The following is an 18,829-nucleotide window of genomic DNA, read 5'->3' on the forward strand; positions in this document are numbered from 1 at the left end:
TCCACGTATTCTAAGTCAGAGCCGTCCAGAGTAGTAATGTTGGACAGGCGGGTAGGTACAGGTAGCGATCGGTTGAAGAGCATGCATTTAGTTTTACTTGTATTTAAGAGCAATTGGAGGCCACGGAAGGAGAGTTGTATGGCATTGAAGCTTGCCTGGAGGGTTGTTAACACAGTGTCCAAAGAAGGGCCAGAAGTATACAGAATGGTGTCGTCTGCGTAGAGGTGGATCAGAGACTCACCAGCAGCAAGAGCGACCTAATTGATGTATACAGAGAAGAGAGTCGGTCCAAGAATTGAACCCTGTGGCACCCCCATAGAGACTGCCAGATGTCCGGACAGCAGACCCTCCGATTTGACACACTGAACTCTATCAGAGAAGTAGTTTGTGAACCAGGCGAGGCAATCATTTGAGAAACCAAGGCTGTCGAGTCTGCCGATGAGGATGTGGTGATTAACAGAGTCGAAAGCCTTGGCCAGATCAATGAATACGGCTGCACAGTAATGTTTCTTATCGATGGCAGTTAAGATATCGCTTAGGACCTTGAGCGTGGCTGAGGTGCATCCATGACCAGCTCTGAAACCAGATTGCATAGCAGAGAAGGTATGGTGAGATTCGAAATGGTCGGTGGTCGGTAATCTGTTTGTTGACTTGGCTTTCGAAGACCTTAGAAAGGCATGGTAGGATAGATATAGGTCTGTAGCAGTTTGGGTCAAGAGTGCCCCCCCCTTTGAAGAGGGGGATGACCGCAGCTGCTTTCCAATCTTTGGGAATCTCAGACGACACGAAAGAGAGGTTGAACAGGCTAGTAATAGGGGTGGCAACAATTTCGCCAGATAATTTTAGAAAGAAAGGGTCCAGATTGTCTAGCCCGGCTGATTTGTAGGGGTCCAGATTTTGCAGGTCATTCAGAACATCAGCTGAGCAGATTTGGGAGAAGGAGAAATGGGGAACGCTTGGGCGAGTTGTTGTGGGGGGTGCAGTGCTGTTGACCGGGGTAGGAGTAGCCAGGTGGAAAGCATGGCCAGCCGTAGAAAAATGCTTATTGAAATTCTCAATTATGGTGGATTTATCAGTGGTGACAGTGTTTCCTATCTTCAGTGCAGTGGGCAGCTGGGAGGAGGTGTTCTTATTCTCCATGGACTTTACAGTGTCCCAGAACTTTTTTGAGTTAGTGTTGCAGGAAGCAAATTTCTGCTTGAAAAAGCTAGCCTTGGCTTTTCTAACTGCCTGTGTCTAATGGTTTCTAGCTTCCCTGAACAGCTGCATATCACGGGGGCTGTTCGATGCTAATGCAGAACGCCATAGGATGTTTTTGTGTTGGTTAAGGGCAGTCAGGTCTGGGGAGAACCAAGGGCTATATCTGCTCCTGGTTCTAAATTTATTGAATGGGGCATGTTTATTTAAGATGGTTAGGAAGGCATTTAAAAAAAATATCCAGGCATCCTCTACTGACGGGATGAGATCAATATCCTTCCAGGATACCCCGGCCAGGTCGATTAGAAAGGCCTGCTCGCTGAAGTGTTTCAGGGAGCGTTTTACAGTGATGAGTGGAGGTCGTTTGACCGCTGACCCATTACGGATGCAGGCAATGAGGCAGTGATCACTGAGATCTTGGTTGAAAACAGCAGAGGTGTATTTAGAGGGCAAGTTGGTTAGGATGATATCTATGAGGGTGCCCGTGTTTAAGGCTTTGGGGAGGTACCTGGTAGGTTCATTGATAATTTGAGATTGTAGGATGGCTGGGGTGTTAAGCATGTTCCAGTTTAGGTCGCCTAGCAGCACAAGCTCTGAAGATAGATGGGGGGCAATCAGTTCACATATGGTGTCCAGAGCACAGCTGGGGGCAGAGGGTGGTCTATAGCAGGCGGCAACGGTGAGAGACGTGTTTTTAGAGAGGTGGATTTTTAAAAGTAGAAGTTCAAATTGTTTGGGTACAGACCTGGATAGTAGGACAGAACTCTGCAGGCTATCTTTGCAGTAGATTGCAACACCACCCCCTTTGGCAGTTCTATCTTGTCTGAAAATGTTGTAGTTTGGAATTAAAATGTCTGAATTTTTGGTGGTCTTCCTAAGCCAGGATTCAGACACAGCTAGAACATCCGGGTTGGCAGAGTGTGCTAAAGCAGTGAATAGAACAAACTTAGGGAGGAGGCTTCTAATGTTAACATGCATGAAACCAAGGCTATTACGGTTACAGAAGTCGTCAAAAGAGAGCGCCTGGGGAATAGGAGTGGAGCTAGGCACTGCAGGGCCTGGATTCACCTCTACATCGCCAGAGGAACAGAGTAGGAGTAGAATAAGGGTTCGGCTAAAAGCAATAAGAATTGGTCGTTTAGAACGTCTGGAACAGAGAGTAAAAGGAGGTTTCTGGGGGCGATAAAATAGCATCAAGGTATAATGTACAGACAAAGGTAAGGTAGGATGTGAATACAGTGGAGGTAAACCTAGGTATTGAGTGATGAAGAGAGAGATATTGTCTCTAGAAACATCATTGAAACCAGGAGATGTCATTGCATGTGTGGGTGGTGGAACTAATAGGTTGGATAAGGTATAATGAGCAGGACTAGAGGCTCTACAGTGAACTAAGCCAATAAACACTAACCAGAACAGCAATGGACAAGGCATATTGACATTAAGGAGAGGCATGCTCAGTCGAGTGATCAAAAGGGTCCAGTGAGTGGAGAGGTTGGTTGGGGGTCACGGCGATTTAGACAGCTAAATCGGTTGCAAGCTAGTATAGGAGCAAGCTAGCATAGAATGGAGGTCTGTTATTAGCCAACTCTTGCGTTCCGTCAGTAGATTAGTGGGTTTCCGTGTGGTAGAGGGGATTAATCCAAATCACACAACAACAACAAAAATAAAAACAATAGATATAGTTATAGAGGCCCAAGAAGAAAAATAAATAAATAAATAAAAATAAAATAAAATAAAAATTGTCCGATTGTCTATTCAGATAGCAGCCGATAAGATGGGCGGCCAGGCAACGTTGCGCCGGAGGAGCCAGCCGGACAATTCCCTCAGGTAGACAACAGCGGCAGTCCAACTGTGAAGGCCCGGTGGGGCTCCGCGTAGGCAGCAAAACGGGTCCGTATAGGTGACTGCAGCCCAGGAGTGATTGATGGAACTCTTCAGCTGGCTAGCTCCGGAACAATTAATGTTAGCTCCGGAATCGACGAAAGCCGATAGTCACATGGATAGCAGCTGTGAGATCCAGGTATGGATGTCCAGAGCCAGCGGCCGAAATCCGGTATGTTCCGTTCCGAGCCGCGCTGCGCTGCACCGCGCCGTACAAAACTGGCGATAGATTCTCGAGCCAAAGGACAGCCGATGACCACAAACCGTGGTTAGCTGAGTACTAACGATTAGCCAGTAAATAAGCTAACTAGCTTCTGAACCAGCTTCAGAGTAGCTTCTGGACCAGCTTCTGGCTAGCTCCCGGCTAGCTTCTGGCTAATTTCTGGCTAGCCTCTCGGAGGATTACAGATCTGAGGTAAATAATACTTTTTTATATAAATATAAATTGGTGAAGCGGATTGCAGGAGAGTGTTCTGAAGATGAGTTTTTGGAAAATTAAAAATGTATGTGAAAAAAAAGTTGTAAATATATCTATATATTTATATACACGACAGGACGAGGACAAAAATACGTCTGAACTGCTATGCCATCTTGGGAAAAAAGGAACATATTCCAGTCTGTACTTGTAAAACAGTCCTGTAGTTTAGTATCTGCTTCATCGGACTACTTCCGAATTGAGCACATCACTGGTACTTTCTGTTTGAGTGTTTGCTTGTAAGCAGGAATCAAGGGGATAGAATTAAGGTCAGATTTGCCAAAAGGAGGGCGAGGGAGAGCTTTGTATGCATTTCTGTGTGTGGAGTAAAGGGGATCTAGAGTTTTGTCTCCAGTTGCACAGGTAACATATTTTTTTGGGGGAGGGGATAATTTTCTGTCATCAAAATGTCAGCATGGGATCAAAGCAGGCAGAGGAGGATGGAGTCAAGGACCAGGTGTGTGAAGTAGCAGGTGTTATTATTAAAAAAAAAATGTTTTTACCCCCTTTTCTCCACAATTTCGTGGTATCCAAGTTACTATCTTGTCTCATCGCTACAACTCCCGTATGGGTTCAGGAGAGACGAAGGCCAAAAACCATGCGTCCTCCGAAACACAACCCAACCAAGCCGCACTGCTTCTTATCCTCTTGAGTGTAGGTGGCAGTATTTTGATGTTTGGATGAAAAACGTACCCAAATGAAACTGCCTATTTCTCATGCCCAGAATCTAGAATATGCATATAATTGTCAGATTAGGATAGAAAACACTATAAAAATATTGTCTGAGTATAACAGAACTGATATTGCAGGCGAAAACCAGAGGAAAATCCAACCAGGAAGTGCTGTTTTTCCATTGAATGCGTTCCCTCCATTTTTAAAGGGATATCAACCAGATTCCTTTTCCTATGGCTTCCACATGGTGTGAACAGGCTTTAGACATAGTTTCAGGCTTTTATTCTGAAAAATGAGCGAGAAAGATCACATTGCGTCATTGGATGGCTGGGTGCCAGCAGAGTTTTGCATGCATGAGCAGCTTGGAGCAGACATTTTCTCTCTCACTGCTATTGAAAAAGCTACGGTCTTGTTGAAATATTATCGATTATTTATTGTAAAAACAAGCTGAGGATTGATTATAAAAAATGTTTGACATGTTTCTACGAACTTTACGGATACTATTTGGAATTTTCGTCCACCCCGTCGTGACAGCTCGAGCCTGTGGATTTCTGAACATAACGCACCAACCAAATGGAGGTATTTTGGATATAAAAATAATCTTTATGGAACAAAAGGAACATTTATTGTGTAACTGGGAGTCTCGTGAGTGCAAACATCCGAAGATCATCAAAGGTAAGCGATTCATTTTATTGCTTTTCTGACTTTCGTGACCAATCTACTTGGCTGCTAGCTGTTTGTAATGTTTTGTCTGCACTGAGAGATGTCCTTACATAAACACTTGGATAACTTTCGCCTAAAAGCTTTTTTGAAATCTGACACGCCAGGTGGATTAACAACAAGCTAAGCTGTGTTTTGCTATATTGCACTTGTGATTTCATGAAAATTAAATATTTTTAGTAATTTAATTAGAATTTGGCACTCTGCAATTCAGCGGATGTTGACGAAAATGATCCCGCTAACGGGATGGGTGCTCCAAGAAGTTTTTTAACACAGCGCGCACCAATGGAAGCCAGCCGCACCAATGTGTCGGAGGAAACACCTTGTACTTGGCGACCTGGTTTGCGTGCACTGCGCCAGGCCCACCTCAGGAGTTGCTAGTGCACGATGAGACAAGGATATCCCTACTGGCCAAACCATCCCTAACCCTGACGACGCTAGGCCAATTGTGCGTCGCCCCATGGACCTCCCGGTCGCGGCCGGCTACGACAGAGCCTGGGCTCGAACCCAGAGTCTATGGCGCTTTAGACTACTGCGCCACCCGGGAGGCCCTAGCAGGTGTTATTCTGTGAGACTGGAAGAAGAATTGGGAAAAGCCACAATACATAGTAAAAAAAAAAGGTGTTGGACAAGCAGGTCATAGCTGCTATATAAACAGAATACCTTGAATGTGCCTCTTGCACGTGGCACCCCTCTTGGAGTTAGGTAACACAGGGAGGTTGAGGGAGGGCTCTGAGCTACCTTGAACATAACTGTTGCTTTTTTAACTACAGTGTCAGTGATGTAATTTCTAAGCCAGTCACAGTCTCCTCCCTAGGTACCCCAGCTCCAGGGTTAATGTCTCTGCCTTGGCACACGGCTCTGCTGGGGGACCGGGGATGTTGCAGTAAGTGTCTTCCTCTGGGCCTGTCTGTCGGTACACTGGGTGAAGGGGACATGAGTGTGGAGTGTAACCCAAACCCTGTGGTATTAATAGCCTTGTGTTAGTGAGGCGTTGTGGACACAGACAGACACGGTGCTCCCTCTGTGACACCATAGGACAGACCACAGACAGGACAGGCACGGTGTTCCCTTTGTGACACCATAGGACAAACCACAGACAGGCACGGTGCTCCCTCAGTGACACCATAGGACAGACCACAGACAGGATAGGCACGGTGCTCCCTTTGTGACACCATAGGACAGACCACAGACAGGACAGGCACGGTGTTCCCTTTGTGACACCATAGGACAGACCACAGACAGACAGGCACGGTGCTCCCTCGGTGACACCATAGGACAGACCACAGACAGGACAGGCACGGTGTTCCTTTTGTGACACCATAGGACAGACCACAGACAGGCACGGTGCTCCCTCAGTGACACCATAGGACAGACCACAGGCACGGTGCTCCCTCAGTGACACCATAGGACAGACCACAGACAGGACAGGCACGGTGCTCCCTCAGTGACACCATAGGACAGACCACAGGCACGGTGCTCCCTCTGTGACACCATAGGACAGACCACAGGCACGGTGCTCCCTCAGTGACACCATAGGACAGACCATAGACAGGACAGGCACGGTGCTCCCTCAGTGACACTATAGGACAGACCACAGACAGGATAGGCACGGTGCTCCCTCTGTGACACCATAGGACAGACCACAGACAGGACAGGCACGGTGTTCCCCTTGTGACACCATAGGACAGACCACAGACAGGACAGGCACGGTGTTCCCTTTGTGACACCATAGGACAGACCACAGACAGACAGGCACGGTGCTCCCTCGGTGACACCCTAGGACAGACCACAGACAGGACAGGCACGGTGTTCCTTTTGTGACACCATAGGACAGACCACAGGCACGGTGCTCCCTCGGTGACACCATAGGACAGACCACAGACAGGACAGGCACGGTGTTCCTTTTGTGACACCATAGGACAGACCACAGGCACGGTGCTCCCTCAGTGACACCATAGGACAGACCACAGACAGGACAGGCACGGTGCTCCCTCAGTGACACCATAGGACAGACCACAGACAGGATAGGCACGGTGCTCCCTCTGTGACACCATAGGACAGACCACAGACAGGACAGGCACGGTGTTCCCTTTGTGACACCATAGGACAGACCACAGACAGGACAGGCACGGTGCTCCCTCTGTGACACCATAGGACAGACCACAGACAGGACAGGCACGGTGCTCCCTCTGTGACACCATAGGACAGACCACAGACGGGCACGGTGCTCCCGCTGTGACACCATAGGACAGACCACAGACAGGACAGGCACGGTGTTCCCTTTGTGACACCATAGGACAGACCACAGACAGGACAGGCACGGTGTTCCCTTTGTGACACCATAGGACAGACCACAGACAGGACAGGCACGGTGTTCCCTTTGTGACACCATAGGACAGACCACAGACAGGACAGGCACGGTGCTCCCTCTGTGACACCATAGGACAGACCACAGACGGGCACGGTGCTCCCTCTGTGACACCATAGGACAGACCACAGACAGGACAGGCACGGTGCTCCCTCTGTGACACCATAGGACAGACCACAGACAGGACAGGCACGGTGCTCCCTCTGTGACACCATAGGACAGACCACAGACGGGCACGGTGCTCCCTCTGTGACACCATAGGACAGACCACAGACAGGACAGGCACGGTGCTCCCTCTGTGACACCATAGGACAGACCACAGGCACGGTGCTCCCTCAGTGACACCATAGGACAGACCACAGACAGGACAGGCACGGTGCTCCCTCTGTGACACCATAGGACAGACCACAGACGGGCACGGTGCTCCCTCTGTGACACCATAGGACAGACCACAGACAGGACAGGCACGGTGCTCCCTCTGTGACACCATAGGACAGACCACAGACGGGCACGGTGCTCCCTCTGTGACACCATAGGACAGACCACAGACGGGCACGGTGCTCCCTCTGTGACACCATAGGACAGACCACAGACGGGCACGGTGCTCCCGCTGTGACACCATAGGACAGACCACAGACAGGATAGGCACGGTGCTCCCTCTGTGACACCATAGGACAGACCACAGACGGGCACGGTGCTCCCTCTGTGACACCATAGGACAGACCACAGGCACGGTGCTCCCTCAGTGACACCATAGGACAGACCACAGACAGGACAGGCACGGTGCTCCCTCTGTGACACCATAGGACAGACCACAGACGGGCACGGTGCTCCCTCTGTGACACCATAGGACAGACCACAGACAGGACAGGCACGGTGCTCCCTCTGTGACACCATAGGACAGACCACAGACGGGCACGGTGCTCCCTCTGTGACACCATAGGACAGACCACAGGCACGGTGCTCCCTCAGTGACACCATAGGACAGACCACAGACAGGACAGGCACGGTGCTCCCTCTGTGACACCATAGGACAGACCACAGACGGGCACAGTGCTCCCTCTGTGACACCATAGGACAGACCACAGACAGGACAGGCACGGTGCTCCCTCTGTGACACCATAGGACAGACCACAGACGGGCACGGTGCTCCCTCTGTGACACCATAGGACAGACCACAGACAGGATAGGCACGGTGCTCCCTTTGTGACACCATAGGACAGACCACAGACGGGCACGGTGCTCCCTCTGTGACACCATAGGACAGACCACAGACAGGACAGGCTAGAATTGGCTCAGCCTTGCACACTCAACTCAACTAATACCCTTTTTCACACTATCGTGCTGACCTGAACTGTACTTGCTCATATAGCCTATTTTTTTTCACATTGTACTGCTTGTTATTCAACTGGTACAGTGAGGGGGAAAAAGTATTTCATCCCCTGCTGATTTTGTACGTTTGCCCACTGACAAAGAAATGATCCGTCTATAATTTTAATGGTAGGTTTATTTGAACAGTGAGAGACAGAATAACAACAAAAAGAGCCAGAAAAACGTGTCAAATGTTATAAATGGATTGTTATAAATGTAATAGTAGTATATAGGAGTAAAGTAGGTGTGTTACTGTGTAGGGGAACTAGTAGCCTAGCTTACGCTCGGTATGCAATGCCATTTGTGAACATAATGTTCTTCTACCCGTGTGAGTAGAATAACCCGTCTTCTGCAGTGGATGGCAAGTTTTCATTTAAGCCTCAGATACACCAAGGATACTGACAGCCGAGAGATACTTGGCACCTCTGCCCAGGATGTCGGGAGTACTTTTTCTGTTGATCAAATAGCACAGTTCATCAGCCTCGTTAAAATACTCCAGACCAGAAGGTGGCAGTAACGTTTCTTTCTTAAGCTATGTGTGACTTGTGCCTGCTTTCTAAATGTGTAGATAGCCAATGTTCGCTAACTAGCAAGCTGTGCTAATATTTTTGCTAGCTAGCAATAATTTGTAGTAAGCCCATGTTTATACCAGTCAGATGGCCACAACTAGTTAGCTAGTTAACAATGTTGTAGCTAGCTAACTATGTTGTGCTAACTGGCAAATGGTGATACTAACCGTTTAGCTAACTTTAGCTAGCAAGTGAACTGGCACTGGCAGTATGGGATAATGGAGACTGAATTAGATTATGTATTTATCATCTTGCTAGATAGCTAGCTTGCTAAAACATTTAGTGCTGTGTGCATTTTTTGCACTTACCAGCCCATTAATTTCAAATGAAGTTTTGTTTGTGACTGCCTGGCTCAGTTGGCAAGCTAACATTAGCTAGCTAACTAATGAGCAAGTGCACATTTTATCAAATCTAACAAAAAAGCTTCTTTAAGAGCACAACTCCTTAGCTAGATGTATAGACTTGTTCCAGAAAAATATGTATTAGGCAGCTTTGTTTTAGTTAGAACAATTCTGATGAAAATGGGGTGAATTATACAGGGAAAAGTGCCTTAACCTTTTTGTTGTCACTCCTTTCGGCTCCCCTCTCGCAGCGGTCCTCCTCTCTAATTTTCCTTAAGTCAAGTTGTCGGCCACTGTTGGGCAGGCCGATTCTACATGTAGAAACGGCCGGCTCGACCCTACCAGTTAGGTACCCAGTAGGCGGTGTCTTTTTTGTTTTAGCAAGAGAAGGAACCGCCTGCCACTTTGCTAATTACCTCTCAGCCATCAGTTTTCTCGGTGTGTCTGACCTCTTAAGCCTAGCTTATACATAATTTTGGAAGGAAGGCTAGTTCACAAGTCTATTCTTGGTGTGTGTAATGTTCTTACCGGTCAGGTTTCGCCAAAGGAGCTTAAAGCTGCTCCATTCATAATCTTGGGGTAGGCCTGTGACTGTCTCTGGATATCACTAACTTGGAGAGAGGACCATATGTTTTTACAACAATGGGTCTACACCATATTGTAGTGGTAGAGACCTGGAACTGCTGCTGTATGCCCACAGTAATGCAGGTCCAGTCGAAGATGGCCTACTCTCCTGACAGGTATAATGTCTAGTCTTCTGAAAAGAACATTCAGGCAAAACTACAATTGGAGGCACTGTTATGGTCCTCTAATTCAGATGGAAGGATTTAGATAGTTTGGCCTTGTTGCCCCTCCAACAACATTGTTGCCTCCAAAACAGAATCGTTTTGACAATCGCTTATATATTTTTTGCGCTAGTTGGTTGTATCTGAGACTATTTGTTTTCAGCAGTTATTTCCATGACTGATTAAGACGTGTTTTCTCATGACTCTCTCTTGTCCCTCTGCAGCAGACATATGGTGTGCAATATGTTTGGAACATCGAATCGCTAAAAAATCGCTGTCGCACTTTATTTATTTATATTTAACTAGGCAAGTCAGTTAAGAAGAAATTCTTATTTACTATGACGACCTACACCGGCCAAACCCGGACGACGCTGGGCCAATTGTGCACCACCCTATGGGACTCCTAATCACGGCCGGTTGTGATACAGCCTGGAATCGAACCAGTGTGTCTGCAGTGATGCCTCTAGCACTGAGATGCAGTGCCTTAGACCGCTGCGCCACTCGGGAGCCCATCGCAATACATTGTGAGAATTGCAATATATATTGTATTGGTACCATTATCATGATAATATGGTGAGTTCCCTGGCAATTCCCAGTCCTATTACATACCCAACTTCAGTGTGTAGGTACAATTTTTATTTAATTTCAAAACAGCATTTATAAAGAGCAGCAGGTGGTTCTAATCAGGGTTGCTACTCACCTGCCAATCAGGCATGTGGCTTTTCTGGCCTACCTGTATGCAAATGAGTCAAAAAGAAATACAGAATTATAGGGTATGGGAGCGGGCACGAAGAGAAATTCACAAATCAACCACCCCAGGTGTCCGCTCAACTAAATACATCATATCAATTCACGAGAGAGGACATCAGGCAAAGCCGTTCATAAACGTGGGGCCAACCCATAAATTATATGTAAAATCTGATATGGACAGTGTTCTTGTATAACAGCCTAAATGTGGCTTATAGGAAGGAGGTTAGATCTAGTTCTTTGTTTAAACCGTGTGGAGATACACAATTGAATTGATTTATCCACATGGCTTCTCTTTGAAAAATGCTGTTGTCATAGTCACCAACTTTACGTGGTGGATTAACTTTTTAGATATCATCGTAACTCAGTTCATTAATAGAATGTTGTTCTATAAAGTGTCTCTGATCTGGTGAGGTGATATCTTGACATCTAATGGTGGATTCACGTTCTCCAAGACTTTCAAGGTGCAGGATGTTTTTCCTTTTCACACTATCGTATTTTATCAATGGCAATTTGAATGCACAGAGTTACTGTGTCGATCCTGAGGCCCATTGTCGTGCCATTCGTCCGCCGCCATCACTTCATGTTTCAGCATGATAATGCACGACCCATGTCACAAGGATCTGTACACAATTCCTGGAAGCTGAAAATGGCGCAGTTCTTCCATGGCCTGCATGCTCACCAGACATGTCATCCATTGAGCAAGTTTGGGATGCTCTGGATCGACGTGATCCAGATCCAGTTCCTGCCAATATCCAGCAACTTCTCACAGCCATTGAAGAGGAGGGGGACAACATTCCACAGACCACAATCAACAGCCTGGTCAACTCTATGGCAGGAGATTTTGCGCTGCATGAGGCAAATGGAAGTCACGTCAGATACTGACTGGTTTTCTGATCCAGTCCCCTACCTTTTTAAAAAAGTTTTCTGTGACCAACAAATGCATATCTGTATTTCCAGTCATGTGGAATCCATAGATTAGGGCCTAGTGAATTTATTTCAACGGACTGATTTCCTTATGAACTGTAACTCAGTAAAATCTTAAATTGTTGCATGTTTATTTTTGTTCCATATAGAAATCCGATTTCTACATGATAAGGGTACATTTCGGACTTTTCCTCATTCATTTTTTATTTAATTTAAATTTAATACTGAGAGTAACACTGAATGCAGTCTGGCATCAATGCCAACTAAGTCAATGTGTTGTAATCTCATTGTGTGGGTTTAGTTGTTGGTTGCTATAAAGATGTGTTCTGTTCTGAATAGACATTCTCCGTAGACACCACAGCAGATGCAATGTGAGAGGCATCAGGAAATAAACTCTAACTCCTATAGTGGTGTTTTCATATTTCACTTAGTTTTGCCATTTTAACTTTTATCAACATGAATTGAATACAATCTGTTTTCAGTTGCTCTGTTTGGATAGGCCCATCTCAGAAGTGAAATGAATTATGTGTTAATATTTTTGCAAACTAACCAGTCTCATCATTCCCTCCCCCTTTCTCCTCCTCTTCTCCTGTCTCCTGTCCCCAGGTGGTGGCCTAAGCCATGGGGGCGTTCCTGGACAAGCCCAAGACGGAGAAGCACAATGCCCACGGTGAGGGCAACAACCTCCGTTATGGCCTGAGCAGCATGCAGGGATGGCGGGTGGAGATGGAGGACGCCCACACCGCTACGGTGGGTCTACCCCATGGCCTGGATGACTGGTCCTTCTTCGCTGTCTACGATGGCCACGCCGGCTCCCGCGTGGCTAACTATGCCTCTAAACACCTGCTGGGGCACATCATCACCCACAGCATGGGTTCCCCGGGCCCTGAAGGTGTCACCCCAGCCCCCACCGTGGATGTGGTCAAGACGGGGATCCGCACCGGTTTCCTGAACATCGACGAGCACATGAGGAACTTCTCAGACCTGCGTAACGGCATGGACCGCAGCGGCTCGACAGCCGTGGCCGTACTGCTCTCGCCAGAGCACCTCTACTTCATCAACTGTGGTGACTCACGGGCCGTGCTCTACCGCAATGCGCACGTCTGCTTCTCCACGCTTGACCACAAGCCCTGCAACCCACGGGAGAAAGAGAGGATCCAGAACGCAGGTGGCTCTGTAATGATCCAGAGGGTGAATGGTTCCCTGGCCGTGTCCCGGGCCCTGGGAGACTACGACTACAAGTGTGTGGATGGGAGGGGTGCCACAGAGCAGCTGGTGTCCCCAGAGCCTGAGGTGTTTGAGATTGAGAGGGCCCCAGAGGACGAGTTTGTGGTGCTGGCCTGCGACGGTATCTGGGACGTGATGAGCAACGAGGAGCTGTGCGAGTTTGTCAAGTCCCGTCTGGAGGTGTCCCACGACCTGGAGAAGGTCTGCAACCAGGTGCTGGACACCTGCCTGCACAAGGTACAGTGAGGCTAGTGTGGGTGTTTGTATGTCCGTGTGTGTGTTTTAACATGTAGAAATGTAAATTTGTTGCACTAATTAAGGAAGTTAATTTGGAAGCTCTTTCTCTCGTTTTGATATCAGCGTTAAGAGCCCCCACATGTAATGATTCTCTCTCCATCCCTCTCCCCCCTCCACCACAGGGAAGTCGGGATAACATGAGTGTTGTGTTGGTGTGTTTGCCAAACTGCCCTAAAGTGTCAGAGGAGGCGGTGAAGAAAGATACAGAGCTGGATAAGTTCCTGGAGTCTCGCGTGGAAGGTGAGAATGATTGTACACGTGACTCCCTTCCCCTCCATCCTGTTGTCTTCATCCAGGCTGCCGTCCCATTCTCTAGTATCATTCTGTAGTACCATTCTCTACTACTGTGCACTCGTTTCCTCCCCCTTACGGCTTTAAAAAGCATAGATTTAGGATTGGAGGGAGTTTACAGCATATTTCAGACTTGCTTTTAAATCCATGTGGGGAAGTGAAGGAGTGACACACAGGGGAGAAGGTTGGAGAATCCGACCGCAGCCCCAGTCTAAATGTATTACACTCCCATCCAGGACACAATTCCAATCAGTGTTGTAGTACTCTAGTCCGGTCTCGAGACCGCATATTGGGTGTCTCATTCTTGTCTCGGTGTTGGATACATTTGTACTCCGTCTTGACTCTGTTTTGGACAGTGAAGACTCGTAATTTCTTCCCGAGACCAGCGGAGTAAAAAACATAATTATCAGCTTACATTCAGTCACTGCTTCGCCAGGCCAAATATATCCACTCCTTTCTTAAAACATAAATACAGTATCTTAACAGCCTTTATATCTATTATAGACAGGTTAGTACAGTGGTGAACCTATAGACCTTCAGTGTGACAGGTTAGTACAGTGGTGAACCTGTAGACCTTCAGTTTATCATAATACCAGCGCACTCATGTAGGAGAGTGCACTTCTTGTAAAACACAAAGGGCCAGTGGTGTAGAGGAGGGTATAAACCGTATACCCACTTTTTTTTCAGTGGGCATTGCTTATACTCACTACTTAATCCCTAGTGATGCGTATCAAAATAGTGTAGTTGAGGTATACAACTTATCGATTATGTAGTACAATAGAGAAATCACTCACAAAGTAGCCTACACAATTGCAAAGCACGTGAAACATATTCACCTGCACGCTGCACACACAACCTAGTTTCAGCAGAATATCATACGCAGACAGCAAGAGTGTGCAGTTCTCAACTGGTTATTTTATGGAGCAGCTCACAGAAGAATGACATCAATAGCCGGTAAAGTAGGAAAGACGTTTCAACTTACACACCAGTCAGTTGCTAACTAAGGCAACAATGGGTATGCTAAGGTGTCATTGTACGCTGATGATTGTTTTCTTTTAAATCCACATTTTGGATCCCTCCAGCCTCATAGAGGATCTAGATACTTTTTCTAACCTCTCTGGATTACAACCAAATTATGATATATGTACTAAACTCAGCAAAAAAAAAAGGGGCCCTGTTTTGCAAAGATAATTTGTAAAAATCCAAATAACTACACAGATCTTCATTGTAAAGGGTTTAAACACTGTTTCCCATGCTTGTTCAATGAACCATAAACAATTAATTAACATGCACCTGTGGAACAGTCATTAAGACACTAACAGCTTACAGACGGTAGGCAATTAAGGTCACAGTTATGAAAACGTAGGACACTAAAGAGGCCTTTTTACTGACTCTGAAAAACACCAAAAGAAAGATGCCCAGGGTACCTGCTCATCTGCGTGAACATGCCTTAGGTATGCTGCAAGGAGGCATGAGGACTGCAGATGTGGCCAAGGCAATAAATTGCAATGTCCCTACTGTGAGACGCCTAAGACAGCGCTACAGGGAGACAGGACGGACAGCTGACCACGTGTAACAACACCTGCACAGGATCGGTACATCCAAACATCACACCTGCGGGACAGGTACAAGATTGCAACAACAACTGCCCGAGTTACACCAGGAACGCACAATCCTTCCATCAGTGCTCAGACTGTCTGCAATAGGCTGAGAGAGGCTGGACTGAGGGCTTGTAGGCTTGTTGTAAGGCAGGTCCTCACCGGACATCACCAGCAACAATGTCTCCTATGGGCACAAACCCACTGTCGCTGGACCAGACAGGACTGAAAAAAAGTGCTCTTCACTGACTAGTGGAGGTTTTGTCTCACCAGGGGTGATGGCTGGATTCGTGTTTATCGTTGAAGGAATGAGCGTTACACCGAGGCCTGTACTCTGGAGCGGGATCAACTTGGAGGTGGAGGGTACGTCATGGTCTGGGGCGGTGTGTCACAGCATCATCGGACTGAGCTGTTGTCATTGCAGGCAATCTCAACACTGTGCGTTACAGGGAAGACATCCTTCCTGCAGGCTCACCCTCCGACATGACCCTCCAGCATGACAATGCCACCAGCCATACTGCTCTTTCTTTGCGTGATTTCCTGCAAGACAGGAATGTCAGTGTTCTGCCATGACCAGCGAAGAGCCCGGATCTCAATCCCATTGAGCACGTCTGGGACCTGTTGGATCGGCGGGTGAAAGCTAGGGCCATTCCCCCCAGAAGTGTCTGGGAACTTGCAGGTGCCTTGGTGGAAGAGTGGGGTAACATCTCACAGCAAAATGGGCAAATATGGTCCAGTCCATGAGGAGGAGATGCACTGCAGTACTTAATGCAGCTGGTGGCCACACCAGATACTGACTGTTATTGACCCCCCCCCCCCCCCCCCCCCCCCCCCCCTTTGTTCAGGGACACATTATTCAATTTCTGTTAGACAGTTTATTCTCAGTTTTTGAATATTATATTCATACAAATATTTACACGTTAAGTTTCCTGAAAATAAACGCAGTTGACAGTGAGAGGAGAGTGAGAGGAGTTTCTTTTTTTGCTGATTTTATAATATGTGTTGGAAAATGGTCTGGTGACGTGGACATATTCGGTATATCCCGAAATATCCCGAAATAAATAAATCATTTCACTTAATTTTAATAGAAAGTTAGCAAAAATAGTTAAGATCTTGCTACCATGGAAAGGAAAATACATGTCTGTTTGTTGAAAAACTCTTCAGTCATATCCGAGTTTATGAGAAAGAAATATTCAATTTGATTTTGAACGGCAAACCTGACCAAATTAAACGGGCCTACTTATTTGGAGGGCAGAAATTACTAAATATTAAAGCGTTAGACCTCGCACTAAAGGCTTCAGTCATATAAAGGTTATACTTGAAGAGAATGCCAAGATTGTGCAAAGCTGTCATCAAGGCAAAGGGTGGCTTCTTTGAATAATCTCATATAACATTTACTTTGATTTGTTAACAATTGTTTGGTTACTACATGATTCCATATGTGTTTTTTCTTAGTGTTGATGTCTTCACTATTATTCTACAATGTAGAAAATAGTCAAAGTAAAGAAAAACCCTTTAATGAGTAGGTGTGTCCAAACTTTTGACTGGTACTGTATCTCGCTAGCAAGCCTGCCAAGTTTAGCCAGTTAGCTTGGGTGCTTGGTTGGGACAAACATGCATTGGCAGGCAAGCTGCAGAAGGACGAGGAGGCACCAATTCCCCATTGTTTATCAGTGCAAGTTTGACGGCTGAAAAATATAGAGGTTTTATGTAATGTTTCTTTGTTAGATTTTAGCTCATCTTGCTCTGGCTAGCATTAGTTGTTGATCTTGTTGTTGTTGAGGTGCAACTGAGGGAGAGAGAGCCTACCTTTTCATGGCTGTTTGATCAATAGGACTGTAACGTTCCGAAGTGTAAGCGGACTCTTGTGGTGTTAACATATTTGCAGAAATCCATTCAGGTGTATTATGTGGCATTTGACAAATGCGTTCTAATGATCTAAAGTCACACTGTTGCAACTGCCTGTAAACACACAATCCAGTTCAATGGGAATGATGGCAGGTCCTTGTGGCAAATGGCTTGTTTGTATAAAGGCTTACTGTAGCTCTGATTGGCTACAGCGCCCCGGTCTGTGTAGACTCCGGTCCTGGACACGATGTTTATGTTTGGTTTTGTTTACTGGAGTGTCTATTCATTTTTCAAAAGCACGGCCGGCATGACAAGCATGTCTTGTCTTGGCTGTGTGCCTAGGGTTCGCTGTCTTGTTTGAAGATGAACCTTCACCCCAGTCTGAGGTCCTGAGCGCTCTGGAGCAGGTTTTCATCAAGGATCTCTCTGTACTTTGCTCTGTTGATCTTTCCCTTAAACCTGACTAGTCTTCCTGCCGCTGATAAACATCCCCACAGCATGATGCTGCCACCACCATGCTTCACCGTAGGGATGGTGCCAGGTTTCTTCCAGATGTGACGCTTGGCATTCAGGCCAAAGAGTTCCATCTTGGTTTCATCAGAACAGAGAATCTTGTTTCTTATGGTTTGAGAGTCCTTTAAGTGCCTTTTGTTAAACTCCAAGCGGGCTGTCATGTGCCTTTTCCTGAGGAGTGGCTTCCGCCTGGCCACTCTACCATAAAGGCCTGATTGGTGGAGTGCTGCAGAGATGGTTGTCTTTCTGGAAGGTTCTCATCTCCACAGAGGAACTCTGGAGCTCTGTCAGAGTGACCATTGGGTTCTTGGTCACCTCCCTGACCAATCCTCTACTCCCCTGATTGCTCAGTTTGGCCGGGTGGCCAGCTCTAGGAAGAGTCTTGGTGGTTCCCAACTTCTTCCATTTAAGAATGATGGAGACCACTGTGTTCTTGGGGACCTTCAATGCTGCACAAATGTTTTGTTACCCTTCACCAGATCTGTGCCTCGACACAATCCTGTCTCGGAGCTCTACGCACAATTCCTTCAACCTCGTGGCTTGGTTTTTGCTCTGACATGCACTGTCAACTGTGGGACCTTTATCTATTTTCTGATGGCTTTGCTTATGGCTGACTTAGCTAGCTAGATTTGTCTCCCCAGAAACCAGCAAAGAAAAATCCTGATTGGATATGTTTTTCTCTTCAGTGTTAACTCTTTCCTTTCTAACAAAAACTGAAGAAATTAAATCAGAACATCATTGAAAATAATTTAATTATCATTGTTATATTATTATATATTTTTTCTAAATCCTTAGGCCTTCTCTGAAGGCGTAGAAGGCCCATTGTTCCCTACTGTGTTTGGTTTAGTAATAATTTGTAAATTGGCTCTATTTGCCCTCAGCCTTCCTTTATTCACTATTCTGAATGTCTAAAGAATCCATATGTTATGAAATATTATTATGGTGGTGATATGACAAAATTACAATCATGGTCTTGAATTGGACTCGCATCTTTCTTGA

The 18,829-nt window shown here is 46.6% G+C and overlaps 1 protein-coding gene across 6 annotated transcripts in view; it reads left to right on the forward strand.

The window, feature by feature from the left end:
- Window positions 1–18,829, forward strand: part of ppm1ba (protein phosphatase, Mg2+/Mn2+ dependent, 1Ba) — a 46,294-nt gene that overhangs the window by 20,998 nt on the left and 6,467 nt on the right. For all 6 annotated transcript variants that reach the window (XM_036956117.1, XM_036956119.1, XM_036956118.1 and 3 more), the window contains exons 2-3: window positions 12,663–13,520; window positions 13,703–13,820. In XM_036956117.1, coding sequence (XP_036812012.1) covers window positions 12,678–13,520; window positions 13,703–13,820 — 961 coding nt within the window. In that variant the 5' untranslated portion in view covers window positions 12,663–12,677. The remainder of the gene's footprint in view (window positions 1–12,662; window positions 13,521–13,702; window positions 13,821–18,829) is intronic.

The sequence above is a fragment of the Oncorhynchus mykiss genome, chromosome 20, assembly GCF_013265735.2.
Source record: "Oncorhynchus mykiss isolate Arlee chromosome 20, USDA_OmykA_1.1, whole genome shotgun sequence".
NCBI lineage: Eukaryota > Metazoa > Chordata > Actinopteri > Salmoniformes > Salmonidae > Oncorhynchus > Oncorhynchus mykiss.